Source organism: Girardinichthys multiradiatus, chromosome 19 (genome assembly GCF_021462225.1).
Source record: "Girardinichthys multiradiatus isolate DD_20200921_A chromosome 19, DD_fGirMul_XY1, whole genome shotgun sequence".
Taxonomy (NCBI): Eukaryota; Metazoa; Chordata; class Actinopteri; order Cyprinodontiformes; family Goodeidae; genus Girardinichthys; species Girardinichthys multiradiatus.
The window spans coordinates 7,672,890-7,697,670 of record NC_061811.1 but is presented as its reverse complement, the minus strand read 5'-3'; the positions used below and the strand labels follow the sequence as shown (position 1 = coordinate 7,697,670).

The window sequence follows — 24,781 nt, the reverse complement described above, 5'->3', positions numbered from 1 at the left end:
GCTGTTTCGGTAGTTAATTTTTATCAACTCTATCATGCATTTTTGTAGTTTAAAAAAAAGAATCAGACTCAGAGTTTAAAAGTGGCTGCTGGTGTTAATCTTTTATTGGGCACTTTGTCACACCCTGGACATATAGCATTGGTGTAAAATACAAAAAGTTCATGAATAATTATAGAGTGATAGAAAACTGGTTATATATAAAGAACCCACATCCATTTTCTTAATAAATATATACACAATAAGTACTTAGATATAAAAAAAAGAGATTATACAGATCCTTTTCCAAATATTATGTACAATATTTCCATAAAAAGACAAAGATCAGCATGTATCTTATGGCAATAGAGGGTTACTATTTTCTGAATTTGCCTGAGCCTGAATATTATTGCACAGGACAGCCTGAAAAGACTGCTAGAAAGACGTTAGATATTAACTGACCGACTGACATTTAGAACATGTAGGAATGTACTTTCAGCATTTTTATCAATACAAACTATGTAATACTTAACAAAAGATTCTTATTTAAACTAAATTAATGAAAAACATTTTTTAAAACTAATTCCTACCCTAATAAAATACAAACATTTACAGCATTTGACGAACTGATGACATTCGAAATACTGCCATACTGTTTAGTAATAATACACATTTTTAAATGGTAAATTTTGCAGGCTGCAGTCATCAGTGCTATGATTTTATAAAGGGAAGAAGAGATGTTTCTTTTTTCATAATTAAATTCAAAACCTCTGAATTAAAAAAACTCTGCTGCTTGCATAGCTTGAGGTATAGCAGCGTCCAAACTGCAACCCTTAACAGTTTGCATATAATTAGGCATTTATATATACACGCTGCAGCTAATTTTCTCATTAAAATACAAATGCACATATATCCTACTTGTGCGCAGAAAAAGCTTAGCAATAAATGACATGTATAACTTATGTTTTTCAAACCATCATAGTCATCTTTTGAAGGCTCCGGCTTTGATGCGCCAATTTTAGGACTTTTTTACAAGACATTACTGGAGTTTCAGATCAAGTCCATAATCCCTGCAAAGCCAGGAGCGTAAACCTGACGGCTACAGACATCTTCCAACTCTGTGTGGACGTTTCAATTAGATCTCTGTCAGAGTTAGTTTGCACATGCCACCGTGCTCCTCCATGGTGATCTGAAAGGTGTCTTCATTGGAGTAGTGCTTGATGATGTTGTCATCCATGTGGACCAGAATGCTAACAACAAGGAAATGGGGAACAAAATAAAATATAATTTTTCTAGGTGGAAACATTTCATTCTTGTCTTGGGCAAACTTTCGTGAAAGTAATTTCATTACTTCAAGTCTATGCAAATGTGTTGTTAAACAATGAATTATTAAATTAAAAATGGCTGTTACAATGCAGTGCAGAAGTATTCGTAACCCATGAAACTTTAGAAATTTTGTCAGGTTAAAAGACTTTCAGCTGTATCTGTGGAACAATGTGGTTCTACATCTTCATGCCTCACATTTTTTGTTTGTAAAAATGTTGAAAACAATATATTAATAATCTTAATCATGCACTACATAAAATCCCAATACATTATGTGGAAGTTTGTTGTTGTAATGTGACAAAATGTTAAAAATATCAAGGGGTGTTCATACTTTTGCTGTACCACACAGCAGGAAGTTTCACAGCAGATAATCAAACATATACATAGTCAATTTCTGGGTTCGTCGTAGAATTTCAGGTGTCAAAATGTAAAGGATTCACTCACCCTTTCTTGCACTTCTTGTAGACCTTTCCAATCTTATCCAGGGGAAGATCATACTTCTCTGAAATCTGGGTCAGAAGAAACTGTGTAAGATCTTTATTCCACACTTACTGTACATCCCTGTTTAACCACATCTGTGCTGATGTTACTTTGACATCTTAAAACTTAAGCCTGACCCTTAAAAACTCAAACTCTGTTGGGTTGTGCAAGGCTGTTGGGCCTCAAATGTGCAGGGATGTACAATTTTTAGACCTCATGAATGCAGGAAAACCAGAACAAGCAAACACTCAAGAACAAGAAGTTCTTGTGCTAAACCTGTTGAAAGACACTTCAAACTGGAATGCTTTACCTACCTTCTGCACCTTTAACACTGATAACATCTAAACTCACATCACTGCCTTTCAGACAGCTTGTTCCAACATCATTTTTTTTCATCTCTCCTCCCAACCAGCAACTTCTCATCTCTGTTTTGACTTTAAAGTCTGAGTCTTGAACCATCTCTAACTTTTCAGCCTGCTAAGGCATTTGCTCATGTGTACGGTTTGTGAGAGCTGGGCCTCTGGCTCCTGTGTGTAAACTTTACACCAGCAACATGACACAGGAACAGAAAGTCCACAGTAAGCCAGACAAACTGAGAAGAACTCACAGCTTCCACCAGGCCGTGCAGAGTGGGATTCTTCAGCATCAGGGCGTCGAACACCTCGTCTGATTCCTTGCGAACGTACAGCAGGACTGTGAGGAGGAAAATGAGGAAAAACGAAGAGGGAGGTTGAAATAACCACAGTCAAAGAAAGTTTATTGGATACTTTTTTAAAATGCATTTCCTTTCTAGTCCGATTTTTTTAATTTCAGTTTGTAATTACGCAACAGTAGGGGGCCTGAGGACTGGTACGACTCTCCCATTCTGACAGCTATAATTTCCCATAGTAAACTTGTTTGTTTGCCCCCCAAGAGTCAAGGCAACATTAATTTAGACATAAAAAAGGTCTGAACATTTAGATCATTACCAGACTGCTCATGAAAAGCAAGTGATCTTTAAAAAATACACCTGTCCAAACAGCTTCTCAATCACAATGCAGTTGCATGCATTTCTCTGAAAAATGGGGCCAAAATTCATAGAATAATTTTAAAAGAGCCAGATTACCATGCCCAAAATCAGCATAGCCAGGCCCCCTGGTGTCACCTGGCTTAGGCTGAGCCCTAAGATCCAAGCCCTGACCTCCAGGCACTTGCCTGCAAGGACCCCACCAAAGTTGGTTTAAGCTTCAGTGTTAAGATGAGGAGCTCCATCGTCCAGGGGAAATTTGGAGAAGAGCTGCTGCTCCTCTGAGTCAGCTAAGGTGAATCATCTGACCAGGATGCCCCCTTTTGGAGGTTTTCAGGCAAATGTTGGTGGTAGAAGAGTAATTTTGAGTCATGTCCAAGCTAGCTTCTCTTTTCAGATCTGTGGTTTATGGTCATTTTCTTTCATAGTAAAATTTTCCAAAAATGCCTAAACTTGTACATCCGAACCTGGCGGTATGTCATTATTTGAAAGAATTGCTTCATATTCGTCACTATTTATGTGGAATTTTTAAAGTTACTTTCCAGTTTTGACAGGAGACCCCTTTAAATTAATTTACCTTAGTCCTCATCAAAGCTTCTGACTTCATTACTGCTTTTTGAGGCCCATACCAGGGGAAATGTCATTTCTTTCACACCCAAATATTTTACAAACAACACACATTATATAATAGAGTTGTATGGTTGGAACATTAGGAAATCCCCTCCTTTAGACCATTTTTCTGGATTGTTTTGGACTGCATCTGACCAGTTTCAATTAATTCTCCTAGGCCCAATTTAAAAATTAACTCTTCATACAAATACCACATTTGTGTGTGAATTTAAAGACTATTGCACAAGTTGTTTTAATAAACAAGTCATCCATATGGTTTAGTAAAATGTGTTTGTACATGTTTATTATGAACTGCAGAATGCTTTGCAATGGGATGTAGGGTAAAGGGCATCAGCTTGTTTCCTGGCGCATGTTCACTGAGTGATCGGTGACATTTGTTGGGTCAGTGAAGGTCTCAGGTGAAACACATTTCCCAGAGAGTACATATGCATTAAAGAGGGGTTAAGGGAGGGAACTTCAGAGGTTGACCACAGCAAATGCAAACAGAGACTTGCATGTGCAAACAGTTTCATAAATTAGCCCCAGAGAAAATCATCACTGTTCAACATCACAAGAAGACATAAATCCGGTACCTTTCTTGGGCTCGTCCGCTCTCGCCATCTTGTTTGGCGGTGACCCAAACTCATCATCGCTGAAGGGTAATCTCCTCAAACTTGAGCTGCATTGGGAACAGACCCATATTAATAAAAAAAAACTCAACAAAACAAGCACCAAGGTAATGTGAAACCTCTAAGCCTTTCCTAGAAACAGAATACACCACTGCATTGGCCTTACTGGGTAAAGGGTCAAAAAGGAACTGAGTTCAACACTAAGTCAAGTGGAAAATCAGGAAACGTACCCATCTTCTCCATCCTCTGCAGGAAAGGCCTGTAAAAAACAAAACTGATATTTACTCAAAAATTGTAACTAAAGAGCCATTTATCCATTCATAGTGGTCATTTTATTCATGCTTTTAACTGTGCAAACACTGTTGCTGTAACGCTTCATGGATGCAGCTATATCAGTCACTGTGGTCGAAGGGAAAAGCAAACACCAGAATCCTGTATTGACCCATTTACTCTTTATCACAATCAGCAGCAAACAGCAGATATACAGATATTAAAACTGGTGGTGCTGGATGGGGCAAAAGTGTTGGTCTGGACCCTCACAGTGGTACCAGATACATTTCTGACTTTGCAAGAGTGTTTAGCAAAATCAGAGGAGAAATACAAATATTATGAATAAAAATGTGTGTGGAATGATGTATATTCAGAATATTTTGCTGCGATAACCCCAAATAAGTTCCTAATTACCTGTATGTAATTTAATCATTAGTTGTTCTGTGAACAACTAATGAAGGTCATGAAGACCAAGGAACACAACAGACAAGTCAGGGAGGAGAAATCTAAAGCAGGGTTAGGTTCTACAACAATATCCCAAGATTTGAAAATCTCACAGAGCTCTGTTCCTTCCATCATCTGAACATGGAGAGAGGATGGAAAAAAACTGCACACCAATCAAGACATGGATGTCCACCTAAACATTACCCAGAGAAGCAGCTAAGAGGCCTATGATAACTCTGGAGGAGCTGCAACGAATAATAGGCAAAACTTTCAGTCTGTAGATGTGCAAAGTTGGTAGGGATATACCCCAAAAGACCTCCAGTTGGAACTGCATTGAAAGGCGATCTACAAAGTATCGACTCAGGGGGAATAATACAAATGTACACCACATTTATCACATTTTTCGCTGGTAAAATATGGTAAAAACCATGAATCATGGTTTTTACCATCACGGGCTGCACGGTGGCGCAGTTGGTAGCACTGTTGCCTTGCAGCAAGAAGGTCCTGGGTTCAATTCCCGGCTGGGGGTCTTTCTGCATGGAGTTTGCATGTTCTCCCTGTGCATGTGTGGGTTCTCACCGGGTACTCTGGCTTCCTCCCACAGTCCAAAGAAATGCCTGTTAGGTTAATTGGTAACTCTAAATTGCCCTTAGGTGTATGAATGAGTGTGTGCATGGTTGTTTGTGTGCTGCCCTGTGATGGACTGGTGACCTGTCCAGGGTGTACCCTGCCTCTCACCCATAGACTGCTGGAGATAGGCACCAGCTCCCCTGTGACCCACTATGGAATAAGCAGTAGAAAATGATTGACTGACTGACCATGAATCATTTCCTCCCTCTTCACCTTTATGCACTACTTTGTGGTCCCATGAGATACCAATGAAAAGCATTGAAGATTGTGGTTCTAACATGACAAGACTTTTGCCAGGCACAGACACAAAGGTGGTCTTATCTGAATTAATTTTATCTTATTAAAGGTTAGAAAACAGCAATAATTAGTAAAGATAATTTTTTGTTCTTGGAAAACTGCTGGGTTGGGTGATGTGGCTCTGTGTGTGTGTGTGTGTGAGTGTGTGTGTGTATTGATCGGCAGCACTGCTGATAAAAAACGTTCTATTCTGGGAGCAAGAACAGTGAACTCAGCTTATCGGACACAAATGTTTGGAGAGTGTCTGTCAGGTTCAGCCTTATGAGCATCACAAAAAAATAACTATCGCCCCTCCGATCATCAAAGCAAAGTAAACGACAAAAACAGAGCAAAATATTTATTTGGACTTCGATCGATTTTCTCAAAAAAGACCAGCAGGGGGCAGTCATGGTTGACATTCATCCATCCATTGTTCCTACATGGTTATCCATGCAGGGTCATGGTTAGGGTGGGGGCTCGTGTCCATCTCCAGCGGTCATTGGGTGAGAGGCGGGGTACACCCTGGACAGGTCTCCAGTCTATCACAGCGACAAACAACTAGGTGCACACACACACACACACACACACATGCTTCCAAGGGCAAGGTAGAGAGCCCAGTAAACCCAAGATGAATATTCTGGAATGTGGGAGAAAAGTAGGAATTCCAAGAGAGAACACATGCATACATTGGCCGAACCCAGGACCTTCTTGTTGCAATAAAAGAGTGCTAACAAATGCACCACAATGAAGCACAAAGTTGAGTTAAACTGAGGGGTCAAAAATGTCACTAAAAGAAAAACACTATAAGAAATCTGCTGCTCTATACACATCCCAGAACAATTGCAGGAGTGCAGGTCAGGTGTGCATCCTCTTGTACAAACCCATGTTCTGTAACTTGCTGTACGTGCTTCATGAAGAGTTCATTCTGGCTGCTGGTTGCAAAGCTCAAAGTCCACGCACGCAGAAAAGACATGCTGCTGCTGTTGAAAACTGATAAAACCCTCAATCATGCCCACAGCCTCTCAGAACTGAATATCTGGCTTTTGTACTTTTTCCTGGCTAACCTGTTTCAACATGCAGCATTTGCAAATCAATAAGAAAGCAGCCCTGCTCCCCTTCCCTTTAAGGGCGTTTATTCTCTTTGCCGCAAGCGTATGAACACTTATTTTTAAGACGGTTGTACGAGAACTTTGTTTTTCACTTCTGGTTTATTTTGAGTCACTGGTGAATGATTCATCTTATGAATAAGCAGTCTGAAACGCTGCCATCGCGTAGGCCATCTTTCTAAGCTAGAAAGCAGATCTCTGCGTTCCTGCCAGCAAGCTTGCTGGCAGGTCACCTCAACCCAGCTGGCAGATGGGGTGGGTGGAGGCGGAAAAACAAACTGCTTATGGACCATCAGCATCATGCTCGTATTTGGGAATGCCATAAAAAAGGAGGGTTTATTTCACTGTTGATTAAAACAGAAGTATAGATGAGGCACTCACGTGGCGCTGGAAGGTGGAGAAGTGGATGTCAGGAATGAACAGGACAGGTTGGGTCTCAAGGTCGCCCAAGGTCTTGAAGATGGTCACATCATTTCTCTTCTGAAGGAGGGGGACTTTAACATCTGTAACTGAGAGGAAAAGGCAGAGAGATGTGCTTTATTAAGGAATAAGAACAACATTTTACATTTTTGCAATAATATGCCTTTAATGGCCATTTTTTGGCAACATAAGTAATAAAATTGCATTAAAGATCTGTCCTATTCACATATCTCTGTTGTTGTGTAACTGTTGTTGTTTTATACCTCTGCATAGTTTACTATTTATAACTGATATCATATTTTTCTGCATGCATACTACATTGGTCAGCTGAATTTATTTTTTAATGTTCTATAGAATAAAATAACTGGACATTTGTGCTTGCCTACAGCACCACCTGCTGGCCGTACTGGTCTGTTTACAGGATCCCTATAGATACATTTAAAATAATTTCAATATAAATGAAAAATGTATTTAGTTCATCAGTTAAAAGTTAGTAGTAGGTAATTATGAATTTACAAATGAATTACACTCAGATTTATTTCAAGCATCTATTTCTATTACATCTGGTAATTGTGGTTTCCAGCTAATAATAAACCCAAGATTTAGCTTCTCTGAAAATCTGATTAACATCAGACTAATGAAAAATATTTTCAAAACAAAACTGTTATGTTGCAGCCTGTGTAATCAGTAGGAAGACTGCTGGACTACTTTCAAAACAGCACTCTGATAACCTTGAAGTAAGAACAAGAAAAGGTCATTGCTAAAGAAGCTGACTGTTCACAGAGTGCTGTTTCCAATCATATTAATGGAAGGTTTATTGGAAGGAAAAAGTTGGAAAGTGAAACACTATTAATAAAAAAAAGTCATTACAGAAATGTCGGCCTACTTGGAAGTATGTTCGCGTACTGTCCATTGTACAGGGGTTGGACAATGAAACTGAAACACCTGGTTTTAGACCACAATAATTTATTAGTATGGTGTAGGGCCTTTTGTGGCCAATACAGCGTCAATTCGTCTTGGGAATGACATATACAAGTCCTGCACAGTGGTCAGAGGGATTTTAAGCCATTCTTCTTGCAGGATAGTGGTCAGGTCACTATGTGATACTGGTGGAGGAAAACGTTTCCTGACTCGCTCCTCCAAAACACCCCAAAGTGGCTCAATAATATTTAGATCTGGTGACTGTGCAGGCCATGGGAGATGTTCAACTTCACTTTTATGTTCATCAAACCAATCTTTCACCAGTCTTGCTGTGTGTATTGGTGCATTGTCATCCTGATACACGGCACCGCCTTCAGGATACAATGTTTGAACCATTGGATGCACATGGTCCTCAAGAATGGTTCTGTAGTCCTTGGCAGTGATGCGCCCATCTAGCACAAGTATTGGGCGAAGGGAATGTCATGATATGGCAGCCCAAACCATCACTGATCCACCCCCATGCTTCACTCTGGACATGCAACAGTCTGGGTGGTACGCTTCTTTGGGACTTCTCCACACCGTAACTCTCCCGGATGTGGGGAAAACAGTAAAGGTGGACTCATCAGAGAACAATACATGTTTCACATTGTCCACAGCCCAAGATCTGCGCTCCTTGCACCATTGAAACCGACGTTTGGCATTGGCATGAGTGACCAAAGGTTTGGCTCTAGCAGCCCGGCCGTGTATATTGATCCTGTGGAGCTCCTGATGAACAGTTCAGGTGGAAACAGGAGAGTTGAGGTGCACATTTAATTCTGCTGTGATTTGGGCAGCCGGGGTTTTATGTTTTTTGGATACAATCCGGGTTAGCACCCGAACATCCCTTTCAGACAGCTTCCTCTTGCGTCCACAGTTAATCCTGTTGGATGTGGTTCATCCTTCTTGGTGGTATGCTGACATTACCCTGGATACCGTGGCTCTTGATGCATCACAAAGACTTGCTGTCTTGGTCACAGATGCGCCAGCAAGACGTGCACCAACAATTTGTCCTCTTTTGAACTCTGGTATGTCACCCATAATGTTGTGTGCATTTCAATATTTTGAGCAAAACTGTGCTCTTACCCTGCTAATTGAACCTTCACACTCTGCTCTTACTGGTGCAATGTGCAATCAATGAAGACTGGCTACCAGGCTGGTCCAGTTTAGCCTTGAAACCTCCCACAATAAAATGACAGGTGTTTCAGTTTCATTGTCCAACCTTTGTATGTACTCAGTATGAAACAGCATGCATAAAATCCTGCATCAGTGCAGCTTTTAATTGAATGCGATTAGCTTTGTGGTTCCACTGAGGTGTTGGAGAAGGCCAGACTGATTTAACAGTGGTCTTTGGTTTGTCAGCATTGTTTGTTCTGGTGTCTCATCTCCCTCTTGACAATACGCCTTAGATTTTCTATGGATTCAGGCCATTTTTCTGGCCAGTCAAGCATAGTAACAGAATGGTCATCGAAGCAGCTTTTGGTAGCTATGGCAGTTAGGACAGGTTCCAGGTTCTGCTGGAAAAAGGAATCAGCATCTCCATTAAGCTTGTCAGCAGAAGGAGATGTGAAGTACACTAACATTTTTTACCTTTGGTTAATCACTGACTTCGGAAACTGACTCTGAGACCATGATTTCCAAATGAAAGGCAAGACAAACTTTCATATGAAGACAGGATTTGGGCTATTCCAGTCCTTTTTCTCCTTTGCCCAGTTAAGATGCTCTTGATGGCTCTGGTTCAGAAGAGGCTTAATGCAAGGAAAGTGATGGTTGTTGTCTATGTCCTGGATTCATTGCTACAGAAGCTGGCTGTTCACAGAGTTCTGTATCCAAGCATATCAATGGAAAGGTTTGGTGGAATGAAACCGGTAGAAAGAGGTGCACAAGCGGTAGGAATGGCTGCAGTTTCCAAGAGGATCGTGACACAAAGCCAGTTCCAAGAGTTTCAAGAGTTTGGGAGAGATTTACAAAGAGTGGCCACCAGATGGAGTCAGAGCTTCAAGCGGCCACCACACACTCCTTTCAGAGCATGTCAGTGACTGTTGAGTTAACCATGATTGTGCAGGCTACAACATGATATTTATGTGTTAGAAAAAATCTTTTAAGAGTCTTATTTAATACTCTAATCAGCAAAGAAACTGAATGTTGAGTTTTAATAAGCATTTGCTGAAATAAAATAACTTTCAATGATATTTTTATTTTATAAACTGTTATTATAAAAAAATCCACTCTTGTATTTGACTGAGTTTCATTAATCAGTCAGTCAGTCAGTCATTTTCTACCGCTTATTCCATGGTGGGTCACGGGAGAGCTGGTGCCTATCTCCAGCAATATTTTTCATAATTTGTTACAGATTCCACTGTAAAGACATTAGGTGAATTAGGTTTAAAGTAAAACGTGACTCACAAGCCAGTCCTGTGTTGAGGTCGGGGACCTTTCCTTTCCGGCGGGACTGCTTCCTCTCCTCATCTCGGATCTTCCTCTCAGCTCCCTTGTCACAGAAAACTTTGATCTGGCAGAAGGCGCGGTGGATGGGCTTGTTGCTGCGGTTGTTGTAGCTGTAGGTGTCGATCTGCAGGTTCAGAGGAAGACCCTTCACCCCCTTCTGAGAGGAGAAGTCGGTGCTCAGGCAGTTAACAGAGATAAAAATCTATGGAGAGAAGTTGAAAAGAAAAGAAATGACATGACATCAGCTAACAGTGCTGCAGTGGCTTTGCAGTAACGTTAACTATACTAATCTGCTCCACATCATTATCTTTAGTCAACACTTTTTCAAGTTATCTTTATTATTTGTATGAAGTGGTCCTGTGTGTGTCTGTATATGCTTTATTTCTGTTCAGATCCAGTCATTGGCTGCCTCGGTGTTACCCTTCAAAACAAACATGGTGGATGAAGCATCTGCTTCCCTGTTAAATGAGCCGGGTCATAAAAGTTTTTTGAAGTCCTTAAAGGCAGAAGTGGTCTAAAGTATGGAAGTACTTTCTTTACTTTAGATGATAAGTGGAGTCTAATAAATGGAGAAACACACACGCATGCATGATGGGCATCTGAAGAGACGACACCCAGGTGCTACTGATGAGCCAACACATTACTATGACCTATCCAAGGCGTACCCCAGCATTTAAATGACTGCTGGAAATAGGAGCCAGCCCCCTGTTAGCCTGGAAGAGTAAGCGACTATAGAAAATGGATGGATTGTTATTATTTATTTTCATTTTCAGAATGAAAAAGATGACTATTTAGAAATAGGCTCTTTTTATTTCTAAGTACATACATGATAACACCTCATGCTGGAGGTGGTGCTTTTTAGATACATTAATATGTAAATCTTTGTTATAAAATTTTTTTTTTTTTGGTGGCCAATTTCCGGCATAAAATAGTTTAATTATGGGGCAATATTGGTTTAGATAGTTAGTGGCAGCCCTGTTAAAAGGTTTTGTTCTCCAAGCTTTACTTTTGATTTACTTTTGTATCACAAATATAGATAAAATCGTCTCTGCAGTTCATTCCTCAGGCTGCATTCAGTGTCCTCTGCTGCCCTCTTCTGGTCAACTACAGTAGTTCAGTTTGCTTCTTTGTCTGGATGCTTTTACTAAGAACAGGTTCTCTTTGTGTAAACAGAACACGTAATCACAACAGAGGACGTGAAAGTACCAAACAGAGAGGATCAGTGAGTTTACCATCTCAGGTCACTTCTAATTGATATTCAATATATCAAATCAAAGCGGCAAGAACACAAAGTTTGTGTAAACAAATGTGAACATATCAGCTTTTAAAATGTTTGTGCTAAAAGAGGTGTGTGTTTTATCCTTTTGTGATTTGAGTTTTTTTTTAGGAAAGATAATATTTACATGAGAGGAGGAGAAATTAAAGCCCACTCAGACAAAAAGCATACGAGGGGCTGCCCTTCTTAAATACACCATAAATATCTGTGTCACGCTTTATTATCACCCAGAGGGCAAACCACACCAAAACACACCTGCACTTCTCACCTTACATTCTCTACTAAACGACTAAACCTTGAATTTTACTGTTAATCTACCATCATCTAAAAGTGAGCAGGGACTGAAACATTCTCCTTGCTCAGGTCTAAAACTGGCATCTTCAAAGATGTCCGTTCAGATGCACAAACACATCCAGATGTGTAACCTAATCTTTCATCGAAGAGTGTTTAAAACAACAAGACAGCGGGGAGGTTAAACACATCATGAGGTGACAAAAACAAACAAGGATGAACATCCTTTAAACTGACTTCAAGTCAACATCCTGGACTCTGCAGAAAACGGTGCCTTCATGTGACTTTATGTCTGCATCACAGTGCTACTGCAGGGTGAAGATGACAGCCTGCAGGTTTGTTTGCTGTTCACTGGACTGTCAGAGACTGTTGGACAGAGTGAAGGCAGTCAGTCCATCCTGGTAACTTCCCTACTACTCCAACAGGATTCTGTTAACCACCTGTCTGGTGTTCATCAACCCCTGCTGAGTTTCAACATTCCTGACTCATAGCTGCTCAGTCTGCTATGCAGAACTGCTTTGATGTGCAGCATCACATTTATAAGCACATTTTAGTTTCTTTACTGTGATCTTCAAACTCAGTGGAGATGCTGTCATGTATGACATGTATGACAGCAGTGGTCGATCATCACTGACAGGGGGATCAGCATCTTAAATGAAAACTGTGCCTTAGATTTAAATGAAAATCTGTCTCGCCTGGAATATTAGAGCTGGAGTTGATTTTTTATTCTTTGTGTTTAAGTGTTTATCTCATTGTCTTACTTTGGCCTCCTCGTTTGTGTCCCATGTGAAGGAAATTGCGTTGTAGGAAATCTCCTCGATGTTGCCGATTGTGTTGAAGCTCTCCTTGTAGTCGGCTGAAAAATTAAACATCAGTTTATTGTTTTTTTAAGAGGCAAAATGGCTACTAGATTCAGCTAAGACTTAATGTAAATCCATAAAATATACTGAGTTTAAGTTCCCTTCGAATCTTTGGTAGACATTTCTACAGTGGGCGGGTTTTTAATCTAGAACAAATATGTAAAAAGATGGAAAGAAGAACACAGGGAATTAAAGAAAGGAGGACAGAAATATGACAAAAATATTAATGCAAGAAAGGAAAGTAAGTAACAAGGAAGGAAAAGAGGAACAAGCAAGGGAAGAACACTGGGAATTAAAAAAGAGAAAAAGACAAACAGAAGGGAGTTAGGAAACAAGGAAGGATGGACACAAAAGAGGGAAGTGGGGATGGCACAAGGAAGAAAAGAAGAAAGGAAGGAAATGGAAGGCGCAAGGAAGTTTGGGATGAAATGACCAAAACCGAAAAAGTATAAAAATGGTCAAATTTGCAAAATAACATTTTCTCATTTAATCTCAGATCCTGGCTGAAACAAAGCTGTAAAAACGTCTTAACAACTCACTCTCCTAAGGGTTTACCAGGCTATGATTACTTCTGAAAGAACTTCTTGCTTTTAAGTTGCTTTTTCTTGTTTTGTTATGCATGCAGATTAAATGGAGATGATTAGGAATATTGAGGTTTCAGAAGCTTCAGTAACAGAACATAGGCTTAGAACTAGTTGAACATAAACCATTAACATTTTTGTACCTTGCTGTTCAACATAACTGCAGCTCAGAATCTTACCGATGTCGAGACACCTCTGTTTAGCTGTGTGCTGCCTGGAGTGCCAGTACTTCCAGTGTTTCAGCTGATCCTCCCTGCATTTCTCCTCTCCAAACACGACCATCACTACACTCTGACAAGGGACCAACAAACAATGAAAGATTAATGGGTTTAAACATTTATTTCAGAAACCACGGAAACAGTGAGCCTTAGTTTTGTTTGTTTCAGGTACATTTTTAAATAATTCTTACCCTGACTTTTGTGATGGGTTGCTGAATGCTCTTGTTGTCTACCTCCCTGAGTGTGATTGGGTAAAACTGCCCCTTGTTGAGGTACGTCATCGTCCCGTCACCAGTCTTCTGACGCAGAGATTTGGATGCCTCTAGAGAGTACTCAAAGTTACTCCTAAAGGAAAAAATGACAGGATGTGTTCAGTATATAAAAATGAGGTTGTTTCACACAAAAACATGCTTTGTTTGTTACAGAAATTGTAACTTTAACAATGACAGACAAGGTTAATAAGCGAGAAAGTGTTCGGGAGATCAATTCCACAAGCAACGTACAGCCCTGACACCCGCTCTATGGTTATTCACATGATAAAAGTCAGCTTAGTGAGAACCCTGACGTGTGTGTGCTTTTACAATATGAAACTGGTATTGTGGAAACAAATGGGTGTGGCCTACAACTCGCACCATTCACCTCAGCAATAGGCCTAAAAGATGTGTGAAGGATTTCCCCAATATCTGTCTGAGCTTTGAGATGCAGTCCTCATGCTGGTTGCCCAAATGCAGTCAGTGCTTTAAATAAAAAAACATTGTTGTGCTCCATCGTTAACATCCCATTATCTGCATCAGGTTCTGCTCATCAGCATATTTCTATGATGAGATGCACATTGAAGGTTCTTCTGGTGTCTTTGCTCTTTCTGCAGTTGCAGATTGTGCTGCAGCCGAATTTGGTTTGTGTCCTATTACTGCCATTTCACACTTGTTCCACAGTCCAACGTTACCCTTTCAGCTCATAGCTGTTACAGGTTTATTACTGCCTATGGAGGTGAATCAAAAAAGTAACGTTGGTTAAACTTTAACCCCTGTTTTCGCTGGGACCTTTCAGGCAATCGCAAGGCAGAAAGCACTTGCATAGACCATGGACTGAAAGAATGATTGGAAGGGGCTGAAGTTCGTCTTCTTCAGTATAGATATGGTGTTTAAAATGAGATAGGAGAAGGCACAGATGTTGGAAGCTTTTTAAAAAGGAAACTGTCTTGTTGATCATGTGGTTCAGGCTATAAGAGAGAGCAAGACTTTGAGTAGATAACATGAAGGGTGGCCAGAGTACAGAAAAGCTGCTCTGTTTCATCCATTGAGCTTCCAATTTCTTTAATGGAAAATGCTGGGTTTGTAGATCTTAGCACCTTTTTGGAAATCTTAGACTACAGTGAACTGTCTACATTTTCCAGGGAATACACACAGAAACTATTGTTAGTAATGCTAGCCACAGAAACTGTGATATTCACTATGATGTTAAATCCAGTTTAAATGTAAACGTTAATCATTTTTGTGTGTTCTAAGAGACTAATAAAACCTTGTTGAAAAGTGACTGCTGTCACACACACAGTGTGACATCACCTTCAGATCTTAAGTGATGGTAATTATAGTTAAAGAGAAACGAACTGGCTGAAATTGGCATTCTCACATGAAAGTTTGATGGAAATCAGATAAACTGGAAACTCTGATTGGTACGTCTGTTGTCGGAAATAGCGTGACTTGCCTTGGTGCCGGGTCAAACTGAGTGTAGTCCTCTGGTGTCATGGTGGCCATGCGTAACTGGAGATCTCCTGGGAAGGGAAACATCTGCAACACAGAAGAAAGAAGTAAAGCAAAAGAAACACACAGGACTTGCCTTACCAGTACTCTATAAAACCCAGTAAATAATCATTTATTATTGTGTTGTCCATCTTTTGTTTGTACTGTTCTTTCTTTTTATTTTTTTTTTAATACTGAAATGTCCCCTCATTTCTCCATCCCCGTTGTGATGCGGGGGGGGGGGGGGGGGGGGGTTTGTTGGGATCGTCTTTTCTGAGGTAATTCCCCTCCAGGTTAAAATAGAGAAAGAGCAGGGAGAAAGGACTTTGGCTATTGTATGGGAAAAGTACAGCACTTTATTGTGTTGGTGAGACAATGACATAATAACATACTGGCCACTATTTTGGCATGTTCAAATAAAAACCAGGGAAGGCTGAGCCCACCGCTGGCTCTGTGGGATCAGGTGAATATCCTATTGTTCAATGGGAGAGATCTGACAGAGGAGAGGGAAGTGGAGGAAAGTAAGAAAGAGGTGGATGTAAGGAGAGGGGTGTGAGGCAGCAGGGAAACCATTAGGAACATTTGAAAAGAGGGGGAATCGAAACAATCGAAATCGAAAACTCGCCTCCTGGGAACCATCCTTGAAGCTCTCTGAGAAGGTGGAGTCTGGGGGAGTACGGGACTGGGTGCTGGGGCTGCACTGCACCACACTCTGGGTGAGATGGCGCTCGAAGACGCCCACATGACCATCTGTATCGCTGCAGTTGTTCGGCACGGTTACAGAGAAGCCGTGGGTAGGCACCTCCGTCTTTACAGGCGTGTAGTTTGGCACTGGGGCGATGGAAACTGTGATGGTGGTGTCTGGAAGAACAGAGCCCAGTAAACAGGACGGTGTTTTCATTACATTATGTCGCTGTATGTTTCTCTTGATGAATATGAACAGACCTGGTGAAGAGAAATGAGTCCTCTTGTCCTGCGTCAGCTGAAGATGGTTCACGGTTTTGAGGACCTGGATTCTGTTTTCCATACCAGCTTCTTGAAGAGGAACTACGGGATGTCTGGTCTGGATCTGGTGCCTGCAACACAGAAATGCAGATCCCTACTACATCTGTGAAGCACTGACATCTCACACAGTGAGATGTCACTGTGTGAGATGTAGCTTTCGTCTTCGAAGTTACGGCACTCAGCAATTATTTAGAAATGTCTGTTTTTTAAAAGGGTATGCTTTGTATTTTTTTACCATGTGTGTTGTGATTTTATTCCCAAATATTTGCTCGTTTTTAAATTGATCTATAAAGATCAGATACATTGCTTGCAGTTGTCTAAGTTCAAAATAGTTTTACTATGAAGCCATTTCTAAGGCTTTGGGACCCAAGTGAAGCACAGTGAGAGCCATTAGTCCAGAGGAGAACCTTCCCAGGAGCAGTGGGCCTACCAGCACTACTCCATGAGAGCATTAATGAAACCCAAAACAGTATCTATGGCATGGCAGGTCTCACTTGTCTCAGTTAGGGTCAGAGTTCATGATTCAACAATGAGAAAGAGACTGGGCAAAAATGGCTTCCATAGGAGAGTTATAAGGCCAGAACCACTGCTGACCAAAAAGAACATCAAGGCCCGTCCCACATTGACCAAATAACATCTTGATGATCTTCAAGAATTTTGAGAAATAATTCTGTGGACTGATGATGTAAAAGTGGCATTTTCTGGAAGGTGTGCATCCTGTTACATCTGGTGAAAAAACTAATAGCATTTTAGGCAAACAACATCATACCAACAGTCAGACATATTTATTAGATTCAATAAAAAAAATAGAAACCTGCAAATTAAACATTTTTGTAGATCTTTTCCAAAATATTTAGAAAGTGGCATGTTTGATTTAGGCCACTGATGTGCCATGCTTTTATCCTGATAGGGGGTGGTATTAGGAGAGGTCTGCCGCTCACCTTTTGTTTGGATCCACATCAGAGACCAGCGACTCTGTTTTGGGTTGTATTGTTCTCTTGTCCCTGGGCACCTGCAAACGAAGGTAAACACAGCCGCTCAGCATCTGACCACATCACATCCAACAACACGGGTCATCCTGCTGCCTATGTGAGCAGCTAGATCAGTTACAAACTCCGGCTCTGCCTGACAGATGTTTGATAATGGTCGGGTTTCAAGGCAGTGTCAATTAAAAACATGGTGACCAGTCCAACAGCGTGTGTTAAAGAAGGTAATTTATTTTCACCTCATAGTAGTCGTAGAGGAAGCCGAGAGCTGCAGCGCTGTCCTCGTCTCCGTTTATGCTCATCATGGCTTTGGTGGCGGCTGTCAGTGGATTCTCCAAAAAAGACTTCCAGGCTTCATCCTCAGTTGTGAAGGGACGACGCTGGCCTCCATATCCCTGCTTGTTCTGGAGAACCAAGACCGCACGCTTACTGCAAAAGGAAGGAACCATTATCAGAGGGTTGATGTTTCTTTTAAATATTTTCCATGCAGTTAATTACAGCCACAGGCTCCTAACTGAACCAGGGGAATATCTAATAGAGCTGATGTAAAGATTTGCACGATTTGGTTCTTGAACATTTAACACAGCGGTTCCCAGGAACCAGAAATCACAGCTTCGTCAAAAACTGACAAACTGGTTGTATGTGTGACAAATCGGCTGTGGGAGGTTGTTTATTTTCAGGACTTGTTGTTCAGGCTTTTCAACGGTTGTGCAACAAATCTCAGCCATTGCACCGCAGATTTAGCACGGCGGAAAAAAAGATGCGATACAGGCTCGTCCAGTGGGGTGACTCTTCTGCCAGGATCGTCATTGGCCGACGAGCCGATCGGAGGTGACGCACCTGACCTTTCTGCATTCCTGTGTTTCAACAACACTTTGCTTCTGTTGTTTTCTTGTGACAGAACCTGTTTCTGAAAAAATAATGACTTCTGGTGAAACAGTTGGCGCCCTTAACTTTTTCCACTTCTGTTGCTTCCATCTTCTGAGACTTTTGACGGGATGGGACAAAAAGAGCGGGAACCAGTACTTTTAACATTTGTTTTTATGCTATTGTTACATGTTACAGTTATTTTTTCCTATTTTTAAAATAAATTCATTTATTTCCCTGTAAAACACTAAACAAATAATCTTGCCTTGCCTCCTATTTTGCACCATCTTCATGGAGAAATCTAAAGACTGCACTGAGGATTAAAGCTTCTGTCTCTCTGGGACAGTTTCAGGGCTTCTGCAACTGAAGAGTGAAAATGCTTCAGCTGGGCCTTGTCCATTTATTATGAAGGCTTTAACTTTTTTTATTTTAATTATGTAATTCGATTTTTTTATTATAAATGCCAAAAGTATCATGTTTGATACAAGTATTTCTGACAGTTAGTCCTTTAAAAAACTGCTGCATCTACTAAATATGCTGCTAGACATATTTCATATGTTTTCTTTACAAATACAACTTTCTGTTTAGGTGTGCCATGAGTCTTTGAAATGCATATCATAATCTCTTTGATAACAATATTTACAGAATAATGTATCAGTTATGATACAATAAATAAATAAATAAAGACCTATGTAAAAAAAAAAAAGCACAAACATTTTTTGTTTTGTGAAAAGCATCTAAGAAACCTTTTAGGTAAAAACAAATCTGAATTTTCAGACAGTTACTTTTGTACCACGTTTGAAAGACTTATATATCAAATTGTTTGCTTGTAGCTTGCATTGGCATGCCTTCTTGGCCTCGTCTCCTCGAAAAAAGAAATGTTAATCTGAAGGGTTAAATAACGCTTAAATAAATGCAAATAAAAATAAATCCCATGTTCCATCATGATGTTCTTTTCCATCAAGGACATATCTTAAATTCATGAATGTAGGATATGTCCGTTGAGTACTTAAACCTATATGTGAAGGGGAACATTTAAAGAAGACTCAGCAGCTATGTGCATGAAACAGTTCATGTTCCCCTGACGTTGACTGTTTACAGTAAATTTCACTGTTTATGCTCCTTCTAATTTAACTTAAACCCAGGACAAACATACTCACACATGATTTCATGAAATAAACCTCCTGATTGTCCTACAGAACCAAGTCATTATATTAAAGCTTGAATAGTTCAGTTTCTATGTCAAGTATCTACCACAAATGCATCTTTTCCCCCTCTCCAATATGGTCGGCGTAATAATTAGTAATCCAATAACTGATTGTGCTATTCTTTAAAGCAGCCAAATAAGATCCATTAATTTTGCTCAGACAGGATTTACAGTTAGATTTAAGTGGAGACAATTAGGCAGAAACAGATTCTTTTCAATTCTATTATAAATAAAAATAAAGACAAAAATGATGTTTTTAAATGTATAGTTAACAGAGAGTTTATTTCTTTATGTTTTCAGCCTTTGGGTTGACAGACCATTTGTTTTCTGTAGTAAAACCCACCTGAGCTTGTGACAGTGCGCTGCTTGCTTACATTGTCTGTGTGGGGCCAACGCCTAAAAGGTGTACAGTTTCACTCCCCTTAAAAAAGTCTCGTTTTGTTTCCCTCAAAATTCACACAGAAAGCAGTTTAACCACCTCCAATATAAAATAAAAACTATTCAACGTTTTCTCAAATTATTTTTCAGAAAAGCTGCTGATCAGGGCACCCCCGAACCCCCAAAGAGAAACTTTCTGTTGCTGATCGCTTATTCCTGAACAAACACCATCAAGACTGTTAACAAATCAAACTAAACCGCCCATCTCCAACACGCTTTCCAACAGGCGCTACTTGCTCGCACGACAGGTGGAGATACACCTGTACAGGCTTGAACAAGACAGGTGAAATAAACGCAGTCATACCATGGGAAACTATGAGCTTTAGCCGCCTTAGAGCCTGGCAGACAAACTTTTGGGAAAACTTACCCATGAAAAAAAAGTTGAGTTTAGGGTTATTCCTAATAAAAAGAAAATGCTTAAAGGTGCCAGAAAATTTAGGTTCTGCTTTAAAAAATAAGACAAGAGCTCCAGGACACAGTTAATCCTTAAAAATCCTTCAAACCTGAACAAATTCGCAAAAATAATGAATCTGAAAATAATAAGAGTCGGTTTTAGAAGTAAATACTGTCAACATTGTCGTTGGGCATGCTCGGAGTGGAGAGTCAAGACTACTTACTTGTCATGCTCCTGTGACATCTTGGTCGGTCGAACTGGACTTTCGAGTTGGTACTGAAAATCCGACCCGTCTTCTTTAGGCTGGAAAACTCCTCCGCTACCGCTGGATGAGGGCCGCAGCAACAAAGTGTCCCCTACTGAGAGAACGGGTTTTGTCGGCTTTTCTCGCTTTTTTTGAGAAACCGAGGCCGGTTTTACCTGTGACAAGGCCACCGATTGGATTACAGGTGCACAGGTGGGCGGGGGCTCGTTGTCAATTACCCTGACTGCTGCTGTGATTGGCTCATTTGGTGGCCTGTACCTAGAGGTGTGGGAAATTTCAGGTGAACCAGTTGAACAATATTCTTTAAAAAAAAACTGTGATTTGGGTTATTGAGTTATGCTGATCTTGGAGGTTATTCCAGTGTACCAGTTTTACCTTTACTGGTATTTGTTTTTAACTGACTTTTTATTTTTTGTATTTGTTATTACTGTTTTCATTGTATATAAAAGGTGTGTGTCACTGTGAATTTCCCACTATGAGGCAAGTAAAGGTTTAGTTTGCTTCACTCTGAGTTTATTAATTTTATTTTAATTTTTTTCTGTTTTAAAGCATGTTTGTTGAAAATGAGACAGCTTCATTTTTACACCACTTCATGACACAGAACTGAAAAATAAGGAAAATAATGAAATTTACTTTGCAGGTCTGGATAGAAAGCAGAAAAGCAAAAGTGTTTTTGCTTTTTGTTACAGTGAACTTTTTCAGACTTTCAAACAATCTTTTAAATCAGACAAACTAGAGTAAAAGCAACGCAGTTTTAAATAATATTTTACGTGTTAAAGGAAAACAGTTATGCAAACCAACCTGACACAATGTGAAAAGGTGAATGCCTTCATGTGTTAACTGTGACTAAACACATTTTTTCCCCCAAAACCTGATAGCTTCCTCCAGACTTGATTACTTTGAGAACCTTAAGATCAAGAGCTCACTAAACAGAACCAGTCTGACAACATAAAGTAGGCTAAAGAATAAAAAAAAATAAAAAATCTGCCTAAACAGTTGCAGCTTGAATCTTCTCCAACACAGAGTGCCAAAGCAAGCCTGGTGTGGAAAAGCACAAAGTATTGCTGAAAATGTCTAAAGTAGGTTGCAACTTCATTGAGTATAAAATCGGTAAATTCTTGATGGATCCATCGCAAAGTTTGTTTAAGAAAAAAATTGTTTTTAAATAAAAAATCTATGTATGTATGCATAATTTGCAAAGTGTCTCTGTTAGTGTAGATGGGGCCTCAGTGTGGAAACACTCTAGTTTTGACTTTTTAAATAGAGGTTAAATGCTATAAACCTTTAATTAAATAATATTATTTTTAAGAAAAAAAGATGATTAAAACTCCAAAGGGAGTAAAAAGTATTCCCCTATCAGCCAGCTGCTATGCCTGCAAGATTTCCCTTTAATCATTTTCAATGAACCTCAATATTTTATTATTGTAAAAGGCCGCTGAACACATTTACCTCTTAGCATAGCTGTATAACAAGCATTAAATACAGACCCATGCAATTAATTAGAATATTATTAAAAAGTTCATTTATTTCAGTAGCTCACTATCAAGGCCATTAGTGCCACTAAATAAAAAAAGTATGACTATATATTATTAATCTCATTTTCATCTAACCAGGGGACTAAAACCAGATGTTTTCAAGAGGGCCCAAATATTTTTGAATAAAATATTTCTACACTTTTAGAATTTTCTGTGGAAACTTATGAGGTCTAATCAGATGTTTTAATCATATCGATGCTCAAACTAATACCCAACTTTTGGGAAACAATGATGTCAAAACCCAACCTTTGACCAAACCTTCACCCCAAGCAAGTCAGACAGAAAAACTGCAAGCTTAAGGGCATGCTCCACTCCCTCTTTTTTTGGTTTTGGTGTATTTCAATGGCTGCATAACATTGCCTCTTGCATAATTGGCTCTCTGGGCGAGCCCCTCCTTGTGCAACTTTCAACCAGGTGTGACCCGTTTATATACTCTGCTTTTCACACTGTATCAATTTAAGGTGGTCCAAATACCAATAAAGTATTAAAAATGTTTTTTTTTATCATCTCTGTTCAGTGCAAAACAACCCAATTCAGCTATGTCCAGCCTAAGTAATACAAACGATTAAATGCAGTCCAGATTAATTAGAATAACACAGTGAAGTGCTTTAATTTAGTGATATGTCTGAGATATCTGCTTCAGTGCCATTAGGCAGCTATGATTAACAGGCATATTTTCCTACAGGGAACAACACAGTGAGGTAAATACAGCTAATTAACTTGACATACCAACAGCGTTAATTTTGATAGAGCACTTTAATTTAGTCTTTTATTGAAATTAAATCTAGTTTTGATCATATTTAGCCTATGACTAAGTCTTATTACATTTTATTGGCTACATTAGAGTAAACTTAGTCCATCAAAATATGAAGTGATTGATGCAGCTTTTAGGACCTCTTACATCTTTAGGAAAAATCACCTCTCACACCTAGATGAAATATTTATCCTGAAATGGAATGAATTTAAAGTTATATCTGCAACACACAGATTTTCTTATTTGAAGACAACTTGTGATTTTGTTTCGCCCCTGCCTTTCCACATGACACAATTTTGATATTTAGTCATAGTTTTAGTCATTCTGCTTGAAGTTTTAATCAGTTTTTGTAAAGAAAAATTATCATTTAGGAAAACTATAGCAACAGGTTTCAGTCAGCAAAATAAAGCCAGCATGTAAAGAACCAGTAGGAAACTGAATCAGGTGCAACTGAAAGATAATTCTTATTTGATATGTGCTCTTGCTGTAAGGCTTGCTGTCTTGGCTGCTGAGCCATATTACCCATTTCAAAAACAAGTGCTGAGATCCCCACATCCAGGTCTGGCATGTATGCTGGGCCATTTTTAAAAAATAAATTAAGACATTAGTAGAAATAATGCAGTGTTTAGGAGGATCTTTCTAGAAAGCACAATAAAAAACATTTAGGAAAGACTATTTTCATTTCATTTTGACGGTGCCCATAAATGTTGAAGTATCACTATTATTTGCACATGTAGAAGAAAGTTGCATGAGAGCCGTGGAAATAATGCAACATGTTGAACATGCTCAGAAATGACTGAGGAACCAATTCGTAAAACTTAGCTCAGTTAAACAACTTATTTCTACCCAAACAGTTTCTGTTGTTCCTTCTTGTGGTTGTGGGACAGTTTTTTTCCTCCTGTTTGAACTCATTGTCTATTCATTTAAATGTCAACCCAAAAGGCTTTTTTTGTTCTCCTGGGGGGGAACAGCTGCCTTCAGTCACTACATATTCAGGCAAATTAGTCCTGAAGTGTTGAGAAAAACTGTGAACTGATGAATTAGCATGCAAACAAATCCGGGGGGTGGGTGGGGGGGGGTGGGGGGGTCTGGCGTTTCAGGGAACAGTTGACAAAATCCTGCAGCTGGCAGAAATGTGGAAGTTTGGCACATGAGCTTAAGATGATTATCTGTCAGCTTCTATCTTTCTGCTTACTTTGCTCCGACTTAAGAGAACCATAATCCACGAAGAAACTATGATCTCTCTGTAAAACGAACTAAGATGAGATGAAATGAAACAATGAATGAAAACAAATAGCTTTGTTGGAGGCTTAAAAGATGCTATCAGCCTTATTCAAAGTTTCTCCCCACACAGACAGAAACTGACAGGGAGCCCCCACCGTCCCCCCACAAACTTGCAGAAACCACCTTTTTCTCCTCCTGGATCCTGCTTCTCTGTTGATCTATCCCAGTGCAGGGACACCTGCTTCAACTGGATCTTGCTTTTGTTTGCACTGAGGACATGAGAAATGCAGTGAGGGAGGAATATCAGGATATGTGTGTAGGAGAGAAACAGGAGGTTGGGAATACGTGGCAGGGCTGCTGATGCTGACTTGAAAGCTCAGGGAGGGGAACAAACAAAAAGAAGCAATTCACAGATCGAAGCTTGGGATGAAACATGAGGCAAATCCGTTAGTTCCTCAAATACATTCGATATAAAAAGACTACAAACCCCTGTTAACATGCCAGGTATTTGTGATGTGAAAAATGAGACCAATAAAAATAATTTTGGAAATTTTTCCCGCT

At 39.7% G+C, this 24,781-nt stretch overlaps 1 protein-coding gene across 2 annotated transcripts; it reads right to left on the bottom strand.

Moving 5' to 3' along the window:
• Window positions 1-74: 74 nt before the first annotated feature.
• Window positions 75-20,818, bottom strand: grhl1 (grainyhead-like transcription factor 1). Of its 2 annotated transcripts, none has more exons than XM_047392985.1 (16): window positions 20,666-20,818; window positions 17,776-17,965; window positions 17,492-17,562; window positions 16,491-16,621; window positions 16,171-16,406; window positions 15,511-15,593; window positions 13,995-14,148; window positions 13,765-13,876; window positions 12,906-13,000; window positions 10,536-10,779; window positions 7,134-7,261; window positions 4,257-4,285; window positions 3,991-4,076; window positions 2,390-2,475; window positions 1,747-1,811; window positions 75-1,226 (listed from the first exon to the last, which is right to left on the bottom strand). In XM_047392985.1, the coding sequence occupies exons 1-16, from the start codon at window positions 20,683-20,685 to the stop codon at window positions 1,112-1,114; spliced, it is 1,845 nt and encodes a 614-aa protein (XP_047248941.1). In that variant the 5' UTR covers window positions 20,686-20,818; the 3' UTR covers window positions 75-1,111. The 2 variants fall into 2 exon arrangements, with proteins under 2 accessions (XP_047248941.1, XP_047248942.1); XM_047392986.1 differs by lacking the exon at window positions 20,666-20,818 and adding an exon at window positions 20,416-20,627.
• Between the last annotated feature and the right edge of the window lie 3,963 nt (window positions 20,819-24,781).

What these genes read in the sequence shown, in the direction of transcription:
- grhl1 (XM_047392985.1), bottom strand. Translation starts at nt 20,685, where the DNA reads ATGTCACAGGAGCATGACAA. An exon ending in CAGTTTGACCCGGCACCAAG is followed by an intron (nt 14,149 to 15,510) that starts GCAAGTCACGCT and finishes TTTTTCCTTTAG; the next exon opens with GAGTAACTTTGAGTACTCTC. An exon ending in AACCCATCACAAAAGTCAGG is followed by an intron (nt 13,877 to 13,994) that starts GTAAGAATTATT and finishes GTCCCTTGTCAG; the next exon opens with AGTGTAGTGATGGTCGTGTT.